The sequence below is a fragment of the Cephus cinctus genome, unplaced genomic scaffold (assembly GCF_000341935.2).
Source record: "Cephus cinctus unplaced genomic scaffold, Ccin1 Ccin1_scaffold0462, whole genome shotgun sequence".
Classification (NCBI taxonomy): domain Eukaryota; kingdom Metazoa; phylum Arthropoda; class Insecta; order Hymenoptera; family Cephidae; genus Cephus; species Cephus cinctus.
The window spans coordinates 1,226,780-1,253,188 of record NW_014333138.1 but is presented as its reverse complement, the minus strand read 5'-3'; the positions used below and the strand labels follow the sequence as shown (position 1 = coordinate 1,253,188).

Sequence of the window (26,409 nt, the reverse complement as noted above, 5' to 3'; positions counted from 1 at the left end):
CATATATATTTTATATATATATATATATATATATATATATATATATATATATATATACTGTTAACTGTACTATAGAATGGAGAGGAAGCGATACAGTATCTATATAACAAACGAGCCACGTAATACCGCAAGAGAATGCAGGGGTCACTTTAAAGGGGCAATTTTGTGCAAAACTGTTATCGACTCCATTAAATAGACTTGCCATTACCACATAATGCTTTATACACATAGTCGAAGCTCTATTATTTCTTCGTATATCGTGAGGATTGCAGCTTCACAGTGGACAGAGAAGTTTTTATAACATCATCAGACAATTTCTTACTTCATCTTGTCTTATTCTTTAACCTTATTGAAGTTTCTTATTCTATTCAATGCAATAAATAGGATGAGCGAGAGAATTATTGATGAATTATCTTATTTCATTTACATGAAACCCATGATAACATTCTTTAACATTTTATGATGTATCAGTAACTGGTTATTATCGCTATACTCGTTGGTTCAGTATTGATGAATATTTCTAAATAATCAGAATCTTTCGCCTATACCGATATCTGTATTTGAACAAGTAATGATATTCCAAACTCATGAACACATACAGTTCTCCATTCTATTATTAGAGCTTTCGACCTAATTTTTCGTCGAGATATGCACGCATTTTGCAAAGACAATGCAAGCAGTATTATTATGATATCTAGTACGGGTGAAAATGAGTGAAAAAATGCGTGAAGATATATTTTGCACACTCAACCTCTTTTCGTACCAACACTTAGTTTCCTCGAAGAAATTCTCAACTTTCTCGAAAAATTACTTTTCTGGTTATTAACTTTTTATAACTGCTATTAATCCCAAAAAATATGACAGCTTTATCGCCCATAGTGTAAACCCTAAGGAACGTAAATTCAGGCTACTATAACTGCCTGGGTTCGTCGCGCTGTAAAGAAAACCCTCGCATTTCTGAAGATAACGTCTGTTTTAATATAGACATGAATTCTCGCAATGAATATGATATTTGGCAAACTCCGTGACGGTCGACAGGTGCAGTGACACCTAATTAAATATTAATTCCCATGAAATTATAGTTTTTCGCACATGAAACATTTAACTTGATAACCTTACTCTAATTTTTCTTGGCTATTGAAACTTTTTTTTATTCGTTATTTTCATTGTAATAATTTAGTATATAACCATCTTTAAGACGCAATAAAAGGGTGAAAGGAAAAAAAGCAGAATGGGAATGTTTTGTGAAAAAAAAAATAATGCGGATGGCATGGCAGAATACCAAACAGTGTAAAATCGCGCGGAGTGGCAGCTTTTACCCACAGGTTCACCTACATTCAACTGTCCGTCTATTTAGGTACCTTTCTATCGATCTGTGTCCTATTGTTTCTTCGAAACAGATCGCTGAAATGGTTATTGTCATAACTCTATACGGAAAGTTAATGTTAGGATGAACATTTGTTGGCGACAAGTCGACTCGACACACTTCTTGATTAAGTCTTTCGAACGCAGAGTTTGTTAGCGCATTGCCTGAACGGAGACCTGAACTTCTTTGACGACTTTAAATCTATTTATTAATAAATGTTAGGTATTTTTGATAATGTAAATGAACTTTTGGTAGTTATTTAGGACATTAGAAGAACGGCATATTCCGACGTAAACTAACTTCATTACGAGAATTATTCACTCGAATCAACCGTCTTAAAGTTCAGTCGAAATTCCTGTATATTTCACATTGATGATTATTGACGTGGAAATTTAAGAAAATGCAGGAAATAGAGGTCATAAAAGCCAGTATATTGTAATTACATCCGGCCCTTCACGTCAGGAACTAAAATCATTATTTGTTGAGGTTTTACACAAAATTATTAGTGAAACGAGTATGTCAGTATATTTTAACAACGTAAACATTACATTAATACGACACTCACAACAAACACCAACAATTTAATAGAAAAATCTATAATCGACGTGTATATGCTCTCTCCAGGTAATACCTAGGTCTAATTTGTCACATATTTATCCTATCATTCACCCAGATATTATTTAAACGGAGTGTACCACAATACATGACAATTTGACCACATACGTATACATATAAATTGTGATATACGCTGGTAGAAAAATTAGACAGTAGGTGGCGTAACAGCCAATTTCTTACAACGAGTGATCGTGAACCGAAGCAAATTATCATTCCAAATTGGAACTATCTAGTACAGTCGTCATACCTGAGAAATAAACCTTTGCAAGTAATCACAAAAAGCGACATTTTCAACTTTGTGTCATTTGGCGGTTCGCAATTGAATTAAAATAAAATATGTATATGTAAAATAAACTTGACGTATATAGTTAATCGTGTTCGTATATTTCATAATAAATCCATGATAAATTCACTTGGCTGACATCCATCTCTTGAGATAATCCTGAGCACTTGATGAACGTTGATGACTGTTCCAAAGCATGGATAAGTTCATGAGATATTCATCATTCGTTTCTGCTGAATGTTCAACTAAAATCTTTTTGTTCAGCATGAATCTTTTGATTCATGATGAATTCATTATAGGATTCGAAATATATCAAAATATGATGTCAGCCAGATGAATCCATCATGAATAGAAAAATTTTTACCCGGTTGTACTATTTTGAAAGATTTCAATTTTTATAAACATAATCACCAGGCGTCATCGTCCACTAGTAACTGTTTTGTTTAATATATCGATTTCACCATTTTTATGCAGGCTATACCTGCGCATCCATTTAGTTCCTACTCGACTATCTATATCTATAGTCTTTTAAGGTCGTTCAAAGTTTACGTGCGAAACACTCATTTATCGTAACCAACATAAAACAGAGCTGCCACCCCTGAAGAAGTTAAAGAAAAATCGAAGTTTTTATCTTTTTTTAAATTATTTTCCCACTTTTTTTGTCATTCTTACTTTCGAACATGAATACGTCATTACCAGCGGGTCAAGGCGCACACGTGTGCAGCATGGTACTCTAATATGCCTATCTGCATGAAACATTCTAAGGTTTCGTTATCAAGGTAACTCAACAGATTACGTTACATAGAGTTAATCACCTTTGACTCTACCGAGAAGTGCTTGCGAACGTTCTAGATTTTTTCTCTCATCGCTACATGACTTTTATGCAAATAGAACATCATTTATATATATATACATATATGTATAGTTATACGTTATTACACGTTATTACACATCGAATCACAGGTGCTGTATTTTGAGAGAATGTATTGATGAAATTGTAAGAAAATATGAGTTGACGTCTGTAAATAAGGAACAATACTTTTATATAGTTCCTATGTAGATAATATTATATATTTCAATTATTAGGGAAAGATCCAGTACATTATAATAGTTTGAAAATTAATGATATTTATATAAAAAGACAAATGCCTGGACTATATATTTTCCTACTAGGTGTATCTTGTCACTGGAGTGTCTGTGGAGGTTATGAAAGATCAAAGGTCGAAGGTTGGTAGTCAAGAGTCCTAGATATTTATAGGTGGACTTGAAAAGTATCGGCTCTAATAAAAAAGAAAGAGTTGAATCATTGATGAAACAATGGTTCGCTGATGGGTTACAGATTATCCTTGAGACTGATAAAAATCACTAGATCATCAAAATTATTGAAAAATAACTTATTATCTACAGAGTATAAGTCATCCCTGGAACAATACAAATTTCTGGTTACAAATAGGTCACGTCACACAGAATATGTTAATTATTCAACGCAGATGCTAAAATATAAGGGTGAAATGCGTCCTTCATTTTCCTTGTCTAAAGATAGAAATCTTCCTTCATATTGTAAAAACTGCGTGTCCGAGTTATATTAATTACTCTAATCGTTTTTAACTTGTTTCACTTCTTGATCTCTTATCGCTGATAACGCATACAAAATTGGACAATGCGGACATCGGAGTGACGTGAAATACCTTTTTACTTGATTTTTACGAAACCTACCCTTATCTGGTTTATGTCATTCCAGACTAACCGTGACGGCAATCGATCCAACTTGACCTGAACACAAATAAGAGCTTCAAATCTCAATTAACCTAAACATCCTACACCAATAAATCGATTTGACCTAACTCAGTCACGTAACTCTAGGCTCAATGGAATTGAAAGAGATAGCACAAATTTCAAAAGGTGTTCAATTAATTTCGTTCGGCTGATATTTATGCATTTCTTTCACTCGGCCTAACCCAAATTTTATCGAGATTGAACGTAACCCTTTTTAACCTAACCTAATCCAACTTTTAACGTTACTTATCGGTCGAGAGGAATACATCGATTTGCTAATATCCTGATTGGTTTTACTTACGTGATACCTTAAACATGCCCATCCCACATTTGCAGACACAAAAATGGGAGCAGCAAGCTTTGATTGCGGAATAAGAGAATACTGTAGAGAATTTGGAAATGACAAATTACTTTAACTAATCGATTAACACACCCACCCAATCATTCTCGTCAATAATCTCAAGAAGTTTTTATGACTCAGACAACTCGTTTGTCATTCTCGAAAAATACACCTGATCATTCCTTATTCATTCAAAAACCGAAAAATAAGCATCGAGAAACAGTCGATCTGACTGATTGGTTCTGCATATCTAACAAGATTAATATTAAAAAAATATACTGATAACTGACTTCTGGAAAGTCGAATATGAAAAACTCGTATTTGAGTTACAACGACCTATTAATCATAGTTGTATTAGACCTGATATTCTCTGGAAGACTTAAAAGCGTGACGAGGAAATTAAAAAAATGAATATCGTTTTATTAAAACATATATTCTCCTCGTTAAGTAATTTTTCATTTTAATGAGTGTAAAAGAATATCGTTCGATAAAATTAGTACACGTTCTACAATTCAGAATTAACACAAACGATTGTATTATTTAAAAAACGAATAATGAATACAGAAAAGTGTTTTTCATTGTTCTAGGCTCGGCAATCGAAAAGCTGTGTGAATGTGCCATTGAGGACAGTCTGGCTGACAGAGGATCTGTTGTCAGAGCTGCCAGATGTCTTCTAGGATCCGTAACGAGAGTGCTACTCCTCGCGGACATTGTTGTTGTAAAACAACTTTTGCTTGCCAAGGATAAAGTTGCTCGAAGTCTTGGACGACTGGAGAGCGTCTCGAACTTTACGGAATTCGTAAAAGCCTTCAGTCAGTTCGGAGCGGAAATGGTGGAACTTGCACATTTGACTGGCGATCGACAAGTAAGCTAATTTACATGATTATCCTAAAATTTCTTGTTAGCATTCAGGACATTACTGTGTCTCTATCTATATGGCTTTGATCCACATGAATATGGTACAAATCAGATTAAGGTATCTACTGTGCTGCACCCTAGTTAAATGAGGGATTAATATATTTTCAAATGAACTTTACAAAATTAAATGTATTAATTGACAATAGTTGAAGGTGATTTGTATTCCAACGCGTTTCCTTAACCCTAGAAAGACATTAATGGCAACGTATTAGCTAAAGCATTAAGTGATCAATGCTAACTTCTCTAGACGTATAGCCGTAGCCATAGTTCATTCTGTTTCTCGATAGTTGCTCCACGAATTCATCATATAACTTTTAGTAGGGTTTTCTAGACAGTTTTTGAACGGTTTAAAAATTACAGTAGTTTGTTTATAAAGAATTTTATTGCGATTTTTTAACGGTCAACACTACAAAAAATCCATTTACGTGTATTCGTAGAGCAACTTTCAAGAAACAAATTGAGTAGTGACGCGTTAAAATTGGTAGAAATTACGGTTTATTCTTCGAAAAAACTCAACGAAAATATATTTCTATGGAAGTTAGCATTGATCACTCAATATTTTGGCTAATACATTGCTATTAGTGTTTCTCTAAATTAAGGCCACGTGTTGTAATACAAATCGACCTCCGTTACTGTCAATTAATACAATTAACTTTGTAAAATTCATTGTAAAAATTGATTCGTCTTTTGACTAATGTGCAGCGCAGTAGCAACCTTAATATCCTTGGCAGAATATTTAAGAGAATTTGAATTTTAAAATAAAATTTCTACTATACAAATACACAAATATTTTCCTGATGTCTAAATAATATTTAAATACGACCGCCTAGAATATGCAGGAATTTCGTTTCGATTTACCATTGTAAAAAAACGATACAATAAAAGTGTGTGTTCGTATGTAAATGCACGGAAAAAAGTTTGTATCTAAAATTCTAAACGAATCGATCAACTTAAAATTTACACGAGACATTCCGAGACGTTCCGGGTGTAAATGGCACGATGATATTTGCCGATGAATAGCACATCCGGTTTCAAAACTGTGCATGCGAAAAATACAAAAACACCGAAATTCGGAGTGAACCACTTAATCAATTTTGATTTTCAAATATCAAAAATTTACAATTTTTAAATTTTGCATTTAAGAAACTAATTTATTTTAACAATTGTGTAAGATACAGTTAACGCATAAGAATCGGTTAACGCATTGTTCAGGTAATTTCTCACCGCGAACCTATCTACACGATATTTTCTAATTTCTGCATCATTCAGAAAGAATACTTGACTAGGAAAGAACAGGTTGTTCGGGCATATTTTCAAAATACTTAAATAATGATTGATAGGACTGCTGATACGTAATGTCACTCTGTCGAAGTTGACAAAGTCAAATTGTGTCTGTAGACATTCTTAAAGAAGGAAAGATGGTGTCATCTTGGAATAAACTAATCTACCTCTTGTCAAGCAAAAACAAATGAAATGTAAAGTCATTACCTCCAGGTGGAGGGGCACATTGAATAACGCGTTATGGACGATACCGTCTTCCCTTGCTCATTTTTCAAATTTGAAGCAGTCGTAATTTTAAAGTAAAATTTAGTCAACTGGCGATAACGCGAGTGACGTTATAAATATGTCGAACGAAATGAATTTTTAGAAATGAGCTGAATAGACACAAAAAGGAAAAAAAGTGGACACTCGTCTGGATTCGAATTAGCACGTACGACGACAGCAATACATATTTCATGAAATGTGTGGAGTCAACTATTTCGGGCGACCTAAAGACCGTTTTAATTCGTTTTAATTGCCCTACTTATTCACTTGCATTTCATACGTATATCATTATAGATATGGTATAACCATACAGACACCAAGTTGAAAAATAATTGCAAGAAATGATTTCACCTTTCTCAAGCACATTACTTATCGCATTTTATTTGCAAAGAATACGTGCTTGGTAATCCTTCTTTATCTTCATCTCTTATTCTCTATTCAATTTCTCCAGAGAAAATATTCTCGACAGACTACATTTAATGAAAAACAAAAAAACTTGCGGATGCCTTGCGGCGCTGGAAAATTGCAAGAGTGAACATGGGAATTTGTTTTTTACTTAGTTTTCTTCAATCGACTCTTTTGTTGCTTTTTTTAGAACGATCTCAAGGATGAAAGGCGAAGGGCACAAATGGCAGCCGCGCGTCAAGTTCTCGAAAGAAGTACAATGATGCTCCTAACATCAAGCAAAACGTGTCTAAGGCATCCGGAATGTCCTTCAGCCAAAGAGAATCGGGACACGGTGTTCTGCCAAATGAGAAGAGCCATGGATCTTATTCATTACGTCGTTAAAGATGGCGTCCTCGACTGCAGCGAGTCCCAGCAGCCCTACTCCAATTCACAGGTATTCATAAATTTCATGAATTTAATCACTCTAAGGGGGACGTTGCACGAAATAATTTCCTATACTAATATAAATTTCCAGGCGAACGTCTAATACAGCTTCAAAAAAATTTTACGAAATTTCAGGATAAAAATGTTGACGTGCAACAAACAAATTACTCCCTTAAAAACAAAAAGAAGTATTACAAAGTATTCCCTTTGTATTATTATATGTATGCGCGTGTATGAGTATCATTATCGGTTATCTCACGAGCCGAGTGAATAAACGCGAATCCCATGCATGAAGGGATAAGATGCTAATGAGTCTGTGGAACGTTAAAGACTCTTAAAGAGGGTTCAGATCATGGAAACTTCTAAATGATACCCACCTAGCTATCAGTGTTCCCTGATCAGCTGATACGATATGCCATGAAAGAAGCTCTACGGGATTTTACGTCTTTATAAAGTTTAAATGTCAGTGTTATTGGCGTGGTTCTATACGTGATATAAATATAAACGAGTAACTGGAAGCCAAACGTATAGAATAATGCTGCGAGCATATTATGCATTACGTGGTTGTGATTAAGTTTGACTGTGAAGTAAAATGCGAAACTAGGTTTGATAATTATGAATCACTGCTAATTATAGGATCTGAAAAGCGCCTGAATTTCTAAATTTATAAGTAAAACAAAACATTTAAGAAATAACGGACTCAGCGATTTCATCGAACTATTGTAAATTCATACGTAAAATGTATTTATAGCAGTGTTCATATGTCGTATATAATAAGAAAATTGAAGCAATATATTAAATGCAGTTACAGAAGCTTATATTATTTTTACAGTATGTTATGATATTTGTCGAAATTGAACATTATACACTACTATCGAGACCTAAAATGAATTGAATAAAAGGTCACAAATAATGAGAATAGTAACAAACAGGAGAAACGAAATACACTTAACAGACAGAGAAATTCGTTACGAAATATACAAAATTCTACGTCAGAATACAAATGCTTTCCGTAAAAAAGAAAATTACATCATAATGATGATCCAACTATTCTTTAAAACCACTCAGAGATTCCAATCTGAGTTATGTTTTGTAAAGCTAATAGCCTATAGAAAAAGGAAAATGTTTACATTTTAAAGAGAAACTGGAACGGATCCAGAATCACCAAAATATGATTGATCACCCTCTTAACCGATAGCTTTTATCGGGAGTTATTCGAAATTTCGGGCGTATTAACACTTCTTATTGTTCCGTTAATATAACACGCTAAATCATTACAGGACAATGAGTTTCAAAAGTCAGTTACGTTATAAGCGATGAGCATTTTGTTTAATGCCAAACCAAAGTCTCTTGTAAACGTAAATAGTGAGCAATCATGCAAATTATTTTTCATTTCCCCTTTCCTTAGGTTCTATGAATATTTCATTAATGCCTAAGGGTGATCGTTGCTTTATTTTTAGTATAATACAAAGATAATACAACAGCACATTTTAATTTCATGAATTTCATAACTCATTAATATTTTCGCCTTTTTTCGTTTCACACGTTTCGCTCACGCGCAAAAATCCGTATTATATTAATTGTTAATCATTTTTCTTTTTACTTCAGAGCCCGCAGCAGGAAGATTGGGATAGCAGTACAGTCTGTTCTGCGTTAAAACACTTTGAACGTCTCGTGGAAACAACGAGAATGACACTACTGGGTCCAGGTTGTCGGGAGACTTTGACAGCAGCCTTGGACACCGTAGCGGAAAGAACTCAAGATTTCACTGATAGTGCATACACCAGCCACGAACATAGAGAAAACATCCTTTTACTGTGCGACAGAGCGAAATTGGAACTTAACACACTTTTAAGAATTGGCAACAGCATGGTAAGAAATAAAATCGCTTTACCTAAATGGTACAAGTTTTGGAAAAATATGTTGAATTGAAAATATATTGATATTGAAAATACACATATGATATTATTCGTTGTAGAATTTTGAAGGTGGTGGGGGTTCTCCAAGTTCCGAAATGGAACAAGCTGTTCTGGGGGTCCTAAGAGCAACAAGAGACCTTAGACAACAATTGAGCACGACAACGATGGAACAAGCTGGTGATCTCGGTCAGGTGACAAAAGCTGGCCAAGAACTTGTCTCCACTATTAGGAATCTCGCACTGGCTAATGATATCGATAGGCTACAGGAGAGCAGCGATCGATTTCACGAATACATCGAACACATTCTCGAAGTACGTCCAATCGATAATGGATAAGTTATATATATAATTATACATATATTAATGATGATTCTACGGCAATTTTTTAATCCAGAATTTTACTAGTATTTCATAAGATTTATACTCTCAAGAACATTTTCGATTTATAATATTATGCGTTTAATGCCTTATAATACTTATATCGCGAATATATGCAATTTTATGCGTTACTGTTAGAACTTGCTGAAAACTATTGTTTAATTTACTATGTGATTTATAGTGTCAAATGATAAGTGCAATTTAGACTGTTACTAAGAGTTTATGCAACATGTGTATATGTATATATTATAATATAATATCTGCAGGACCGCAGAATGAATGTAGGTCATGATCATATCAAATTTAAACTTTTTTATCAGCAGTACGGAAACTTACAAAATTTTATATGTGCAGGTATGCAAACTTCTGAGACACGTGGCTCTCTCCGAATCGTTGCAAGTGTCGGCGAAGTTTACAGAAATCAACCTGAGAATATACGGTCCTCAAGTCGTGACCGCAGCACACACGCTAGCTAGGCATCCGACAAGTAAAATCGCTAAGGAAAATCTCGAAGGTAGATTAATTATTTTTATTATACCAGTAAATATTTTAAAGCGAGCTTAAAAAGCTTCTTCTTATCATTGAAAAGTATACTACAACATTAAAAATTGAACAAAAAGTCATACGTCAAAATGATAAATACACGAGGGACAATAAGAAATGACTTCGACTAGTTTTCATCCAAATAATTGGTAATTGTTACTCTTAGTTTTCACGGATATGTGGCAGTGGCTAATGTCAGACGTTACAACAGTCGCAAAAGACGTCCTGGAGCTGAGTCAAAATCGACCCGAGAAACAAGTGTACATGTCTTTGCCACGACCAGGTGTAAGTAAATGCCCTGAGAATGATCATAGCCATACAATTAACCTAGCAATGAAAAATAATGAATATTATAAATACAAGTCAACAACGAACAACGATCAATGTCACAGAAACACGGCACAACGAGCAAACCTCTAAAACCCGTGAGACTGGACAGCGAAGAACAGGCGAAGATAGCGAAGGCCGGTTTGGAAATGAAACTGATCACTTCGGAAATGGATGCAGAGACGGAAAAGTGGCAGGAAAGCGGTGCCGCCTTAGAGGAAAATAATGACATAGTAAAACGAGCTAAGAACATGTCCTCTATGGCGTTTTCCATGTATCAATTCACACGTGGCGAAGGTGCCCTTAAGACGACGCAGGACCTCTTCACCCAAGCTGAATATTTCGCTGAAGAGGCCAACAGATTGTACAAAGTTGTGAGACAATTTAGCTACCAGGTACGTAATGGCACTTTGGTCCTTCTCTTATCTTACACCTTTCTCATAATGGAATTACGTACCATTTGATCTTTGTTCACGGTTTCTACATTGGACTTGATTCCAAGTTATTCATGCTGTTGGACACTTTACTAAAATTTTGTTGTTCTCTCTCTCTCTCTCTCTCTCTCTCTCCCTCCCCCTTCCTCTATGCCCTCTACCTTCCCCTTCTATTTCTTTTTCACTCGTAAGAACGCTGTCGGAGCTACATCCAAAAAACCTCCCGCGCTGGAAACCTCTCGAAAAGAACCTCTTTTATTAAAAATAAACTTATTATTAATGTTATTAACGATGCAACTATACATATACTCGGTAATAGGTAAAAAGTGTCTTTGAATGATATTCGAAGAATTTGAAAGTTGAACTTCATTAAAGCATTGAAATAATATGTATATGTACTATGTTAATTATCTGTGGCATGCTTCGACTCTTTAGAAGATACACGCTCATTATCGAGATGTTAAATGTCTTTTTATTTTCGTGGATACAACTTTCAGAGATGCATAACATGGAAGGTTACTTGGAGATGGCTCTTTGGGTCGTTTTTAGCATTAGACACGTTCGAATTAACATGTTTGCTGCCCTTTCGACCCCTCTTAGCTAGACCAAAATATCTAGTACTCCAATATCACTTTGAATTATTCCACTCTACTTTATGAAACAATTGCTAACCTGTAAAATTTGTATTATACGACCCTCTTTCAACCCTTGCTCTTGAATGCCTTCACCCAGGTAACGTTTTCTATCTTTACTTTAGACCCTTTGGGATAGAAATCATTGTTCGCCTGTACAATATTGTCTCATCATCATATTACATTTCTTTGTCACTTGATGATGTTTCGCGTCATTTCATAATATCGAGAAATCGTGTTATGCAAGATCACTTTCAGTAGGCAGAATACGACAATTGTTTGAATGAATTATAGCAACCATAATTTCTCACTAAAACTTGTGTACAGCACGCATAATAACTTTATTAACAACTGTATAATGTACAATGATCATAATTATTATCACATGATAGCGATAATTTTCTGTTGATCTTTGGTTTTCTTTTTTTTTTTTTATAAAGCACTTCTCCAAAGAATAACAGTTATTTTTAATCATCGCCCACACTCGGAATTTACATTGTTCAATCTTTCGTCTCATAATTGCGAATTTGCAAATCTCGTCAGTTTGTACGCTAAAACCAACATACACTTTTTTAAATTGAAATATAGGAAAACAGATATCTTTTTATCGTATGATAACAACTGTCTAACGTTATATATACAGGATTATTCTCGACACACAGAACCACCTAAAATTACTCTGTATACTTGATTTTTATGGTAAAACCACCGTTTGCCGTGAATAACCCTGTATACATATATTATAGTGACTATGCAACGTGTCCGAAAAGTCCCATATAAAATATATAATATATCACTAGAATCGTGATAAGATTCTGAAGAAAACGGTTCTTGCAAAATAGAAAAATTTTAATCGATTTTGGAGAAAACTAATTAAAATTGAAAATTTCCATCAACCCAAAAGCGTTGGCTGCTTGATAAAAAGCAATAGAGCATCAGATTGGCAAAACGTTTTTTCAAATGAATGTCCATAAATTTTCTCCATTCCCACACTTGCTAAATATATCGGTCGAATTAGGCGGAAGGCTGTTTTGTCTTTCTTGTCTTTTGTCGTCTTTTTTCTACGATTTCTTTATATGTAGGGGAAATCATGCCTAATTCGACTGATGTACTTAGGGAGTGAGGGAATTTGTTGATATTCATTGAAGAAAATGTTCCGCCAATCCGATGCCTCACTGATTTTTGTAGAACAGCCAACGCTCTTGGTTGGTGGAAATTTTCAATTATTAATTGCATATTTCTCCAAAACCGATTAAAACTTTTTAATTTTGCAAGAACCGTTTTTTTCAGATTTACCACGATTCCAGTAGTAGATACATACCTGATACGGAACTTTTTGGGCACTGTATATAAAATATTTTAATTCAGTTATTTTCGTATTAATTTCTGTTTTTCTTTGGTCAATAACATAATGTGGTCTTTTTTACTTAATACAATGTAATCCACACTGTTTAAAGGATACACGAGTTTTTATGGTTACACGAACTCATCGACTTGTGTGTCTCTACGTAATTGTGGTTTTGTTGGTAAATCCATTTCTTGTACGTATATCAACAATTTTTTGTGTACGATTAGTAAGGTGTGTTTTAGATGCTACGGGAATGCTTCGCGTCTGTGGACGACGTCTATGTGCATTGTGGTCCCCCTCCTTCCACTATCTGGGGCATGAATATTATGTCTCAAAGTTTTTGCCAGCTTTGAAAATGACCCCTGTCTAACATTAAAAGCACACTTTTTCTTTCTTTTCTTGTCTTACACGCCACCGACAAAACTGTCGAGCAGCTATGTTTGTTACGAAATGAAGTTATAACATTGCCTTTAACCTATGTTAATAACTGCCTAGTCTTAAACGTTATTTTTATTTGACTTTTTCGAACAACATTCTACGCCCGATCTTTTTCAAGCTTTTCAAAAAGACGAGCTATTACTACACCCGGTACCAATAGAGCGATACACAAAATTAACTTTTTCTAACATAAGAGGTCAAATTCAAAAGATGCTGCTGCATAGTTTATGCAGTTGGTATCTGGCAGTACTTCTAAAGACAATATACGCTATACCGTATACGTGATTCGTCGATCAATAGAAATACAATATACCTAGAGCCTTTTGCAACGTTCATGTTGGTTAACGCGCGGCTAATAGGGAAAACAGTGTACTGTCTGCAGGAATCCTAAGTGATAAGATATCAGTAAATGTAAAATTAATGAGGAGAAAAAATTAAATGAAATTTTAAGATTTATTAAATGTAACAAATGATACTGGAACGATACATACTTTCATGTATTATTTTTATTCCTCTTTTCCTCGTTATCGAGCATGATTATAATGAAAAGTTTGCTGTGACTTGATTTCGTCAACAATGTATCACGGACAAGAAAAAAGAACTTTAAGAAATAAATTTCTCACTTTGCCAATATAAATATTTATCCTGCAATAATTGTGGGATCCGCGAAGCTGGCAAAAACAAAAAGGTCTGTACTTTTTCGCTCTCATTCACGCATTCATTCTAAACTTTCTTGTCTCAGACTCTCTATCTCCTTTTTCTAAGATTCTGCATTGTATTTTATTAGGATCAATAGATGACACAGTATTTGCATTCGGTTATTGAATTGCAAATACGCGTACGGGCGTCTCGTATAAATAATATAATTGTTATAAAAATATAAATTCGAGAGATAGGACTTGATTGTTCCTCTTAAGATTATTGGGAATAATCAAAGCTATAATATAATAAGATATACAGTTATTACTCCCGCAGAGCAAACGTGTTCCGAAATTTCGTTTAACATTAATATTGTTCTAAACCTTTTTCCAAAATATTGACTCAAAAGAATTATTTTTCGATCCACAAGCTTCAACGTATATTAGCATTTAAGAAATACTTATTTAGAATACTAGAGGAATACTACTTAAGCCATCAAGTTTCTATAACACTTCAGTGTTTACAAAAAAATATATAAAGAGAAAGGTATAAGTTGGTTGATTAACGTATTTTTTAAATTTCGTTACTTTAACAAATATTACAAAGTCTAAATGAATCAGCGTTCTGTACGATTAAAAATTATTTATATCGTTATTAATGAGTCACTTAAGTGATGCTCCTTTCCCAAAAAAAAAACAAATACAAATAGGATTGAAATTATTTTGAAATTGGATATCGAGTGACAAGGAGTCTATTATTTAAAATGTCTATTTATGGTATATCATGGGTCATATATACGGAACTGTTACAACACGTTTGCTTTGCGAGTGATTAATCGACGAAAGTTTGGATACAATATTATATGGGTGCAGGTACCGGGCGGACCGCACAAGAAGGAGCTTCTCGAGAATCTTGACCGCGTACCGACTTACGTTCAACAACTTCAGTTCACTGTGAAGAATCCCACCGTCGGAAAAGCCGCCACCTTTACGAAAGTCGACAACGTAATCCAGGAAACAAAAAACTTGATGAACGTGATCTCAAAAGTGGTCACCACGTGCTTCGTTTGCGCCACAAAGGTAAGCATTGGATTTTGTGTACATTCTAGTACGATCATTAATACGGCGACGCAGAAAGATTAAAGGACTAGCACAATTTTGATATGTATAAAATCACAAAATTTTGTATTGTATAAATTTCATAAAATTTATATATGCTAATACGATATATCTGTTGCGCGTACGATAAACAGTGAACGAATTATTGCAAATATAAATTTGTATTTAGTTCTGGTCCAAATCTTACTATTAAACTATTGGATGCTAATATAACTAGTTTATCACTCGCTAAATAATTTTCGTTCAATTTTGTTATTTAACAAATTAACACCTCTTTTATCCCTATAGACCAACAGATAATCATACAAAAATAATCCATGTAATTCTAAAAAAGTGTATAAGTAGCCTTACTCTAGTAATACATTAATTACTCCTACTTCAATATATTTTCCAGATGAATTATTTATATCATACGTGTCGCATATAACTAATTTGAAGCGCAGCTAAAAATTATCGTGAGCAGAGCTTTTAATTGCTATCTGCTTATCAATAACATGCAATACGTATATACGATAAATATTTTCAAAATTTCACACAATAGCACGGTATCGGCATGCCGGAGTACGTGGAGGTCAACACGACGCCGTTACAAGGTCTAGTGGAAGAGGAATGTCTGTACCCAGTTAGCCCTCGACTTTTACCATCAGGAACTCCTTACGTTCAGCCTCATCCGTTAACCTCAGCCCAACTTCAAAGTATCCTAAGACCTCAACAACAACAAACGCTGTTCAGATTCTCCAGTCCTTGTTCAATCACTTCACATAACCTTTCGTATCCATTTCATTCGAACCTCTTTGCCACGGCCTCCAGCGCATCGCAAGCGCCGTACAATTTGCAGAACTTGCAACAGCAACTACAGATGCATCATGCGCAGCTACACCAATTAAGACACGCCACCTTACCGAGATAACACTTAATTCTGATGATCAGCTGCAAAACACAAATCTCTCAAGACGAACCACACTTCTTTCTTCTCTTCCACTTCTGCTTCTACTTCCACTTCTACTTCTACTTCTTCTTCTCATTCTGTTTCACAGGTTCGATTGGTTTCGTTTCTTCATTTAGTTGCATTTTTCTTCAGTATGTTTTTTGTTTTTTGTTAGATTTCATTCCATTTTTTATCCATTAACACTTTAACATTTAATAATAAGAATTATTGTCTTGGTACAAACCTTCGCAAATGCCTTTTTGCATGCTGTCATACGCTTATTTTGATTTAGGTCTTTTAGTTAGATACGTAATGCTTGGTTTTTGTCATTTTTGTACTTTTCATTCTTTTTAACTAATATTTTCTTTGAATTTTGAATAACGAAAAATTCTTTTTTAAGTCTATGGTTCAACCAGGGACACTTGGTGCATATCTTGACAATGGAGCAGTGATATTATTATATATTGTGTATGTGACTAATGAAATCTTTAATAAACTTTCAGGCAACACTTGTAGATGATTTTGTGATTACTAAATTATGTAAACCTATTGCACAAAGTCCTCAAACAACAACACTCAATTCTCATTGAACTGGTTACTATTGGGAGTAAAAATTAATTTTTATTATATTATTTAACCGCAATATTGTCTAACAAGAAATAGTGCCTTTAAACAACTCTAACTGCATTCATGTATTATATATTCACTAATAACTTCTTTAAATGATCATACAGATCATGCGATTCCAATTTGTATCTATGTAAAAAAAATTCGTTAATTGCAAAATTATTCAAAAATGTACTGGCAGCTGCACAATATCTGTACGATATGCAGTTTTGTGATTTGCATAAAAAATGCGTCTCATAAAACATTAATTACCCAACCAAAATCATAATATTGAGATATTCCTACCACCTACCATTAAATCAAGGAGTTGGCACAACAGAAATTGCATAACTCTCAGATCGATTTAAATTCAAGAATTTCATAAGTATACAAACGACTTAACAATTTTTGAAATTTTCAGTACAACCTGGATTTCCGAGGTCTGTCGGCGCGTGGGGTCGGCGGCTCGCCGTACAGGGGCGGAGAAGGTGCAGGTGCCGACGGCGATGGTGGCGGCGCTGGTGTCGACGGCAGCAAGACGGGCTCCGCCCCCGGCAGCGACCCGTCTGTCTGACAGTTTGGGATGGCCCGACGGGCCAAGGGGGACGCCCGCCGTACCCGGGTCTCCTTTTTGCTTTTCTAGGGGAAAACCCTCCTGCCCCCTAGCCAAACTCCTTCGACAGCAGCGCCCGTTACGCTGTGCCTCCTAAGGATGCAGATGCAAATGCAAGTCCAGATGCATATGCAGAAGCATCCGATGTCCGATCCTTGCGTTTCCTTCACATCCTGCCTTTCCACAAATCTTCCCTGCACCATTTGCTTACCTGGGTCTGTTTCAATTTTCGACGATTGGCATCTGCTGTCCTCAAGATCGGAGCGACGACTCGTACGAGTGTCAGCCACTGCTCCGTCGGGAAAGCATCCTCGCATTTCACTTACTTGTACAGCTTTCATCTACTTTGAAGGTTTTTCATCCGTTAAGCAATTCGACTGTCTACCGAGAAATTTCCGAGGATCGCGTCGCCATTCGGACATATTCGAAATTGTCGTGAATCCGAACGGCGACGGAGGTATTCGCACTCTGCGCTGTCAATGTTGCGTCATACAAGATTTCTTTACTTCATCGTTCTCGGATATATTCCAACAGCACGCTTGGAATATTCGCGCGAATACTTTCTGACGATCGGACAATTGTACACGGGATCTAACTGTTTCTGTTACGCATGTACATCGTGTGGAAAGTCTTCGCACTTTGGCGCTTTGCATTCGGCATTTTTTTTTGCTCGTGTATCCTCGCCACATCCTACTGCTTGAAATTACGTGCGTAGAGCAACTTTATGTTAGACTTCGTAAAACGATGCACTGAAATAATTTTTGCAAAAATTCTCGATCGAGTGTCTGCTGTCTGGAGGAGAGTACTTTTTTTTTTTTTGACACTTACACGCTAGTATTATTTATCTTTTGGAGGAGCGACATTTTTCCTAAGGCCCGAACAATAGCTCAATGTTGAATGTTCGCTGTTATAATGGCATAGTTGCAATAGTTACAAAAAGAAGGAACGTGAACGTACTATGGAATCGCGATGCAGCTACTATAACTCAGTAGGAGTTAAATACCACAGAGGTACGGCCTGATCAGATCGCTATGCCGAAGTATTTTTGGCTTCCGTAGTAGTAAGCATTGTCGTAAAGATCAGCCAATCAAGTTGATAGGCTCTACTTGAGTATTTATGGTCTTTACCCATTATCGATTACTCCTCGTCTCGCTCGACTGTCTCGATACTTGTAAATCAATAATCGATAATAATACAATTACCTTAGGATCAGACCGTTTTGTCTGTATTCGAATAATATATTAGTTTCGATGATAATTATCACAGTAACGAAAACTCGAAAGACGTTACTGTGATAACAAAAAACAATTGGCCAGGCATCTGTCATTGTTAGAAAATGAATTAACTGTACAATGGATACAATTTTGGTAATTTCTAACAAATAATTAAATGAAACGTCATTAACGATTAATACATCTAATTCGGTCTATTCTAATGTAATTTTTTGACAAGCTTAATAGATATATATATTATAATGAGACGCCTTCCCAATATAGGAGATTTCCAAGCAAAGAATGTTTTACGTAATTAATGCATTCTTGAAGCCTTTGCTTCGCTCTTGTACTCCAAACCTAGAGGAAGGAGTCTAGCTTATAGGTTTTCTATGCAAAAAGAAAAGCTGTTAATGAAAGGATCAAGGGGGCAGGAGGCGACCGTCAAGGGTGACCTGGTGGCGGCAGCAGGGCGGTCAGGGACGTACTTTGTGGCAAAGACCTTTCCGGTGGCCACTGAGAATTCACGATTTCATTAGCATGCACATAACATACACATATATTATATGCGATAGTTTATAAAAGTGCTATAAGTAATCCCACATTGCCGGGACGTGTTGTTTCTTAATGAAATGACAAATGTGAAAAAGTGATTTTCATTATGACACAACAACGTATATTTGGTGATGGCATATGGAAGTTTCATGAAAGATAAAAAAAAAGAAAATACACTTCACGTTGATATAGGTAGGACAATCATCTGAGAAAAACGTAATGGCTCCACTGTTTCGGTTGAAATTTTCTAAGAGATAATCGAATTTGAAGTTTCACCGAATTATGTAACTATATAACAGATAAATGACAAATTGTAAGACAAGATGATTAATGAGAGAAAATATTTTATTTAATTAATCAATTATTAAAGGACCGAATAAGTCAAAGGCCGCTCGTCACTTCAAAAACTCCAATGATGCCATCAACCAACTGTGTAATGATAAAAAATAAAATAAAATTATCACGCCTAAGATTTGCAGCTAAAAAAAGAGTTATCGCGATCTTCCGCAAATTAAGCGTTAACAAAAAAGTCATCAAATGAATCGTTATCGTAGTCGGCATATAGAGAGTTTAGGGAGAATTCGCAATTTTGAAATGGGTCTTTTGCGAATCATTATCACTGCTGTGCACGAAAGAATGTTTAACGAAAAAGATTTGAAAAAAGTGAAAAAGTATTAGGATTAAGCCATGGCTTTTCATGAGATGAAATATAATTAGCAGTGGCATAATTACTTACAGAAAGTATTCACGACTCTTAAACACACACGCGCAAAAATACTTTGTTCCGCCATTGCGTATGCGTTTAAGAGCATGACAAAGTTCGTAGTCTCGGCAAACGGTCTAGTATTATTAACATTTAGTTAACGGCGAGCCAACAATAATGTAAATAATTGAAACAATTGTGCATGCTTGGGCGTGTGACTGTTCCGATTGATCGAAAGGATGCGAGAGAACGTCGACCATTTGTGCATTTGATAAAAAAAGGGATATTCGATAATACAAATAGAAAATACGATTCTGTATCCATACAGAGTTGGCACAAAGTTTAATCCGGACGAAGGAAAGAAAAAAAAAAAAAAAAATTCTAAGATCGGGAATGAAAAATAAATTGAGAATACATAATTGTCGACGATTCGTAATGAGTTCCTAGACACAGAAAATACGAGACGTCGTGCGTCTAGAGGAATCGCCATAATCGATATTATATGATTGTACGTGGCAAATAATAAGAGTAATAATAATAATAATGAATTGGCGCGAGACATTTGTACAAACTCTGTATAAATACCTTATCAATTTAACAGCTAGGTATATTCGTTAAGAATGTTAAGCTTAAGTTTTTTGTATAAAACGGCACAAATATTTTGTAAAGGCAGAGAAAGAGAAAGAGAGAGTAAGAGAAAGAGGTATGTCGCTCGTACATATAAGTGTTGATTTTTATTCCATGATATAATCGTGTATTCTTGCATGTGTACAGGATATGTTATATATGCATATACAATATACACGGAAATGCTCGCGAAATTCATTTTCAAGAAATAAATTAAGGGCAATTCGTGCTATAGATAAGTCGACGATTTAAGTTTGACTATGCAAGTTAGTCGTCATAGGGTTGTAGTTGTGTGACCATGGTTGTAATTACGTGCGGTAACGATAATAATTATTGATAATTACTATTACCGTCGCGGTAATAACGACGCGGAATTATGTGCGGAATTATAGAATCCATATTCAAAGTCAAGGTACTTAGTACAATCCTCTTTGGTACGATATGGGTAGGTATACCTAGAATCTAATACGGTGTCAAAATCCTATTTTTTGTTGTCATCGTTAGACCTAATATTTTCCATTATTTTTTCGGTTTAACGTGAAAAAGAATAACTATTTTTTATTTTCGATTTTTTTTTTCTAAAATATACCTCGCGGAATCCATGAATTGTAATCAGTGCTTTGTCAATCCGTCTATCGTAACGTTATTGGAAGCTAACTTGCTCTATTCAAATTTCTATCGATAAAAAAATTTGTCATTCTTTTTTTTTTTGGTTTTCGACTCGTTTTGTTTCTAGATCAAATTTTGTCTGGGTGAAATCCAATGCATATGTGTCGTACATAAACTTAACTGCAATACATACGACTTCGAGCGAGATGTTTGACACCTTTATAATAATAATAATAATAATAATAATAATAATATTTATAATAAACAAAAACAACAATACTAATAATATTAAAAAATAGTTCAAATCGTAATGTTATTTATTAATAATGGCGACTGCTATTAGTTGAACTATTTCGTGCCTGTGGTTATATCAATATTGCCAGGTTACAGAACAATACTTATTGTGATTTAATTATCATCGATCTTAATTTTTTATGTTTTCAATATATTGTTAATACGTATAACAAGCACTGACGTAGAGGCAATCATATACAAATTTGACATAATTCTGAATCAGATATTTTTAGTGAAATGGAAGTTGAAGAAAGACATAGAATTTTTCACTCTTTGAGCGCAAGAAACAATACCGAATTGAATTCTACGAAAGTAATTGTACATTGGTAAAACATGCAGAATATAGTGAATTTTGTTATAAATAATCTGAAAATCGTCCTAGATTAGCTAGTAGTGCCAACCCCAGACTTGTTAATGTGAGTATGTTTCTCGACTATCAAATTTTTTCAAAAAATTCAATACATATATGTATTAATTTTTGCCTACGCTGCTTTGACATACAAAGGAAGCTTCTCATTGTCCCCTAATTAAAGCGTGCAACAACTTTGACAAATAACGAAAATAAAAACCAAAGATTTTAATCGCGAAAGAACATACTAGATAATTCAATCGAAGCAATTGCAGCAAAGTACAATTTTGTTTTGTGAATATAATATACATCAAATGGACTACGAGAGTTTCTATTTTATTATCGGGATAAACAGCGCTATTCGAGAATAATTAACCAAAAATTTCACAAAAAAATTATTGGTACCCAATCAGATGATCGATATATGAGATCGCAAGAAGAGTCAAATCATAACAATTAAATTAACATAAAAATATAATATAAACCCATAATTCAAATTCAACTCTATTCTTCAATTTAAAATTGATTGTTAGCATTAACCATTCTTGTCTAAAAATTCGCCTATCTACTCTGTATTCAAACTTATTCCTATCGTTATAACTTTTCACGTCTTAAGGCTATTGTTCAGCTATTCTATCTTCGCGAATCTGCACAAAGTAACGACAACAAAAACAACTAAAATCATTATCTTTTTTTATTTTCGTAAAACATTGAATTTAACATACGTATCATGATATGCATGATATATTATATACATATTATATTTTGTAAAATCGTCACAATTTTGGTGAATCCAACTTTATCATCTGACAGGAAATTTGGTGCAGCTTCAATTAGGTTCATTAATACCGTAATTTGAGGGGAAATTAAAAAGTACAAAAAGCAGGTGCATTCCGGCCACCTTGGCGATTTGACATGTCAAAAGATACATGTTTATTTTGAAGACGTTATTATCGAGCCAAAGAACTTACTCATTTTCGACTCCAGCTGACCCAAGTTTCTTGCAGTATAGAGAAAACGGCTCAATCTAGATTTTCATAATTTAGCTGAAAATAAAGAAAAATAATGATTTAAAAGCTTTTCCCGTTTCTGACGTCATCACTTCGTGACTACGTAATCACATAGATTATCTTATCAGCAACCTTAAATCGTACTCACAGATTTAATAAGCTGGTGGCCAATCCACAAAAGTGAGGAGTAATAATGATGGTAACAACATGATAAAATTGCACAATTTCATCATGCGGTATAATAAAACACGCATGCGCATCGCTATTCGTGAAAGTAAAAACATGTTGAAATGTAGTTTTGAGAATTTTTTAAAATTTCCCATGGCATCACTCTCAATCAGGCGGTTCTACTGTTTCAAAATATTTGGATTAGGAATGATTTTTAGGGAAACCTGCGTATTTCTCGACATGACTTTTTATATATACAAACCCAACACGCTCCTGAATTAGTCTGTATCCCGCGAGCAACCTCAAGTATAGAGCGACGTTCACATATGAAGTATTATATAAATATATCAGACACGGATACTTATAACACAGAAATATAATAAATATAAAAGTGAATACGAGAACAAGTTATAGTATTTCTACTTAATTAAGTAAATGATCATAAGTCGATCGAACTCGACTTGACTGGAACTCAATGACAAGTCAACTCGTAATAATGACTTCATATGTGTACACTGGCTTGATACAAAAATAAATAAATTAATCGATAAATTATCACTCGACTGACTCGTAAGCCATAGTTGACGGTATGTTAATGATATACGTACCATTAACATTGATACCAAATTATGGTATAGTAATGCTTAGCAAATCTCTCGTATATATAGTATAACGATGTCATATATTTTGTGAGAATAGTATATGTACCTTTACTTCGATGTTGTAACGCGTAGACGTAAGCATTATGAGAACCCCGAGTTTCTGAATCGTATTCACGGAGCGTTACATGCGTCGATTGAACACAATAAGACACAAGAAATAAATGCGAAAAGAGAAAACTGATTCTCGGTATCTGGAGGGTGGAATCCTTTCGTACAATGGTTGAGCGGGAAATTCGAATTATATTTCTTTTTTCACTTCGTGCAATGAACCTTTTTCAAATGTTATTTTATACCGTGCTATAGGCTCTTTTTACCTTTAATATTTTTCGTTCTTTTCTTTTTCTTCTATGTTTTCCAACATGTACAGCCTATACATAATCCTGTGAGTTAACCGATGTTCCATTATTTCAAAACTAGTCTTCCCGTCGATGCATAACGTTTCGATGAAAAAATTGCATAACGAAGGATAACCAGGGAAGTTCAGTAAATCGGCGCCAAATATAGTCATGAAATTTCTATTAATCCTTTTAGGACTTGTAAACTTTTCAGAGGGATAGGTGTAGGACGAGCGTTTTATTTGTATGCCGATTAAAGTATCAATTTAGTAAACAGAATAGCGTAGATAGGTTTCATATTTCGTATTTAACATCATTATAAAGTTATGTAATAATTATCGTATGTATTAAAGCTGAAGGCGATGATGAAAATAAATGATTGTATCCACGGCTGGTTACTTCACTGCGATGTATTCAAATTTGTTCATGATTTCATGTTTAACAGACCTATCTATACTTACTGCATAACTGCATTGCTGCATCGTTGAATTATAATGCATTTATAATAAATTTGCTGTTCCAGCCCCTCCCTTTTTATGTGCATCAAGTTTAATCACAGATGAAGTATTAAAGGCACTATGAACCCAGAGAACGAGAGAAGAAATAGATATCCCCTCTTTCCCGTCCTCTAGGGTTAAGGGGACCGGGCAGTACTTTCTAAGCTTCAACTGGAATATCGTAATTTACAAGAATGTAATAATAAATTATTTTGCAAATTTACGGCATGCGAATTTCTGCAAGCTGCGCTGCTACTTGTATGATACCTTTATGCGGAAGAATTTAAAAATAAAAGACTGGGACGCGTGCAATTTTCCGACGTAAAAGATGCTCATTCCTTAATTTCGTAATTATTCCTTATAAAAATGCTATACAAATAATTATGAAACTTATACAAATCTACGTGCGCTCAAGTCTGATAAAGATAATTCATCAATTCCTTGTGATTTACGGTTTTCATAATTGTAAATTCAAAACGGCAGCTTGCACTCCCCAGTCACTTTAATAAATATAAATTTCATTTTATGCAGCCCAGTCTTTATGAATCTAAGACACTCACGAATGATGAGATGGGCAACGATATCATTAATATTGTTACGTCCGGCTCACGTGTGAGGCGCGAAGGAGACGTGACTCTGTGGATCTTTCTCGTGCGCGCTCCAGTCGCCGTCCCCTAGGGGCTCGGTACCTCGATTGGGCTTGGGCTATTGAATAAACACGTGACAACAATATTGAAATTTATAAGTTTTATTTAGTCCAATCACTCGCTCGCACACTCTATCTCTCTCACTCACATTCACAATTACTAGCAGTTCGTACTAGTTCTTAGTGTATGGATTTCCTGGACTTTCCTAACGCTATTTGTTTAATATTACAGCTGTCTTGAATTCTCTCTGCACTGTCCCATGAAGGAAGACCTAGGAGCATCGTAACTTGTGCGCGGAGCACGTGAGATTCGACAGTGTCCCGAATCTTCGGTTTCACTTCTCCAGTCTGACGGGCTACTCGGGCTACGTACCTCGACAGGATTTTCCTAACCTGCTCCATTAGAATCTGAAAACGGGACTGATGCGGCTTGGGAACTGCCGGGCATCCAGGCACTTCCCCTAGGCCCGCCTGGACGCTGCGAGAGGGATTTAAGGTGCTAATTTGACGTTCCGCGAAATGTCTTCGCTGTCAAGTTCATGAGCCAATGGGGAATTGAGCCAATATCGGTTCTAAGAACAAAAGGATATCTCCATGATGCACAGTAAACGTCAGACAGATCTGTTACAGAACAAATGGCATCAAAAAGCCTCGGTATCAACCAGCATAGAATATAACAAAGAATTAAACCCAAAAACAATTTTTTAAAGTCTTGCAATGAAATTAGACCGTTTATATGCAATACTTCATTGTCAATGTTTATATTCAATGCTTTCATTGCAATAATTGCAATGAAATTATAACGTTTTATAAATTTATTTTGAGATAGAGTTTTCTTGCAATGCGAAGAATAAGGCGGCATCGCATACGAAACGATGTATCGTCGTTGGCACTTTTCGCAAGTATAGCAAACGACGATATATCGTCGTCAGTCACTAAAAAGTTTAAGAAATCGTCTAATTTAGATTGTTAATATAATTCGTGTAGATGGTTTTGAACATCTGAAAAAAATGCAGGCTTCTCTTTGAAACTAGACAAACACTTAAAACAAGTTTTGGCCAAATCAGATGGAAGAGTTTAAAACAGAGTTAAGCAGCCTCATTGGCCATTCCATTCAACTCCTATACGTGATTAGTTAACTCTGTTT

General features: G+C 34.9%; 1 protein-coding gene across 5 annotated transcripts in view; it reads left to right on the top strand.

The window, feature by feature from the left end:
* LOC107268037 (alpha-catulin) overlaps nt 1-21,960 on the top strand; it is a 59,251-nt gene extending 37,291 nt beyond the window's left edge. For 3 of the 5 annotated variants that reach the window (XM_015740382.2, XM_025085231.1, XM_015740383.2), the window contains 10 exons: nt 4,968-5,245; nt 7,439-7,684; nt 9,283-9,546; nt 9,653-9,904; nt 10,325-10,484; nt 10,680-10,798; nt 10,906-11,235; nt 15,204-15,410; nt 15,991-16,486; nt 17,405-17,519. In XM_015740382.2, the coding sequence (XP_015595868.1) occupies nt 4,968-5,245; nt 7,439-7,684; nt 9,283-9,546; nt 9,653-9,904; nt 10,325-10,484; nt 10,680-10,798; nt 10,906-11,235; nt 15,204-15,410; nt 15,991-16,359 (2,225 nt within the window). In that variant the 3' untranslated portion in view covers nt 16,360-16,486; nt 17,405-17,519. Of the gene's footprint in view, nt 1-4,967; nt 5,246-7,438; nt 7,685-9,282; nt 9,547-9,652; nt 9,905-10,324; nt 10,485-10,679; nt 10,799-10,905; nt 11,236-15,203; nt 15,411-15,990; nt 16,487-17,404 lie in introns of all 5 variants that reach the window. The other 2 variants (XM_025085232.1, XM_015740384.2) reach the window with 1 other exon arrangement.
* Nucleotides 21,961-26,409: the final 4,449 nt, after the last annotated feature.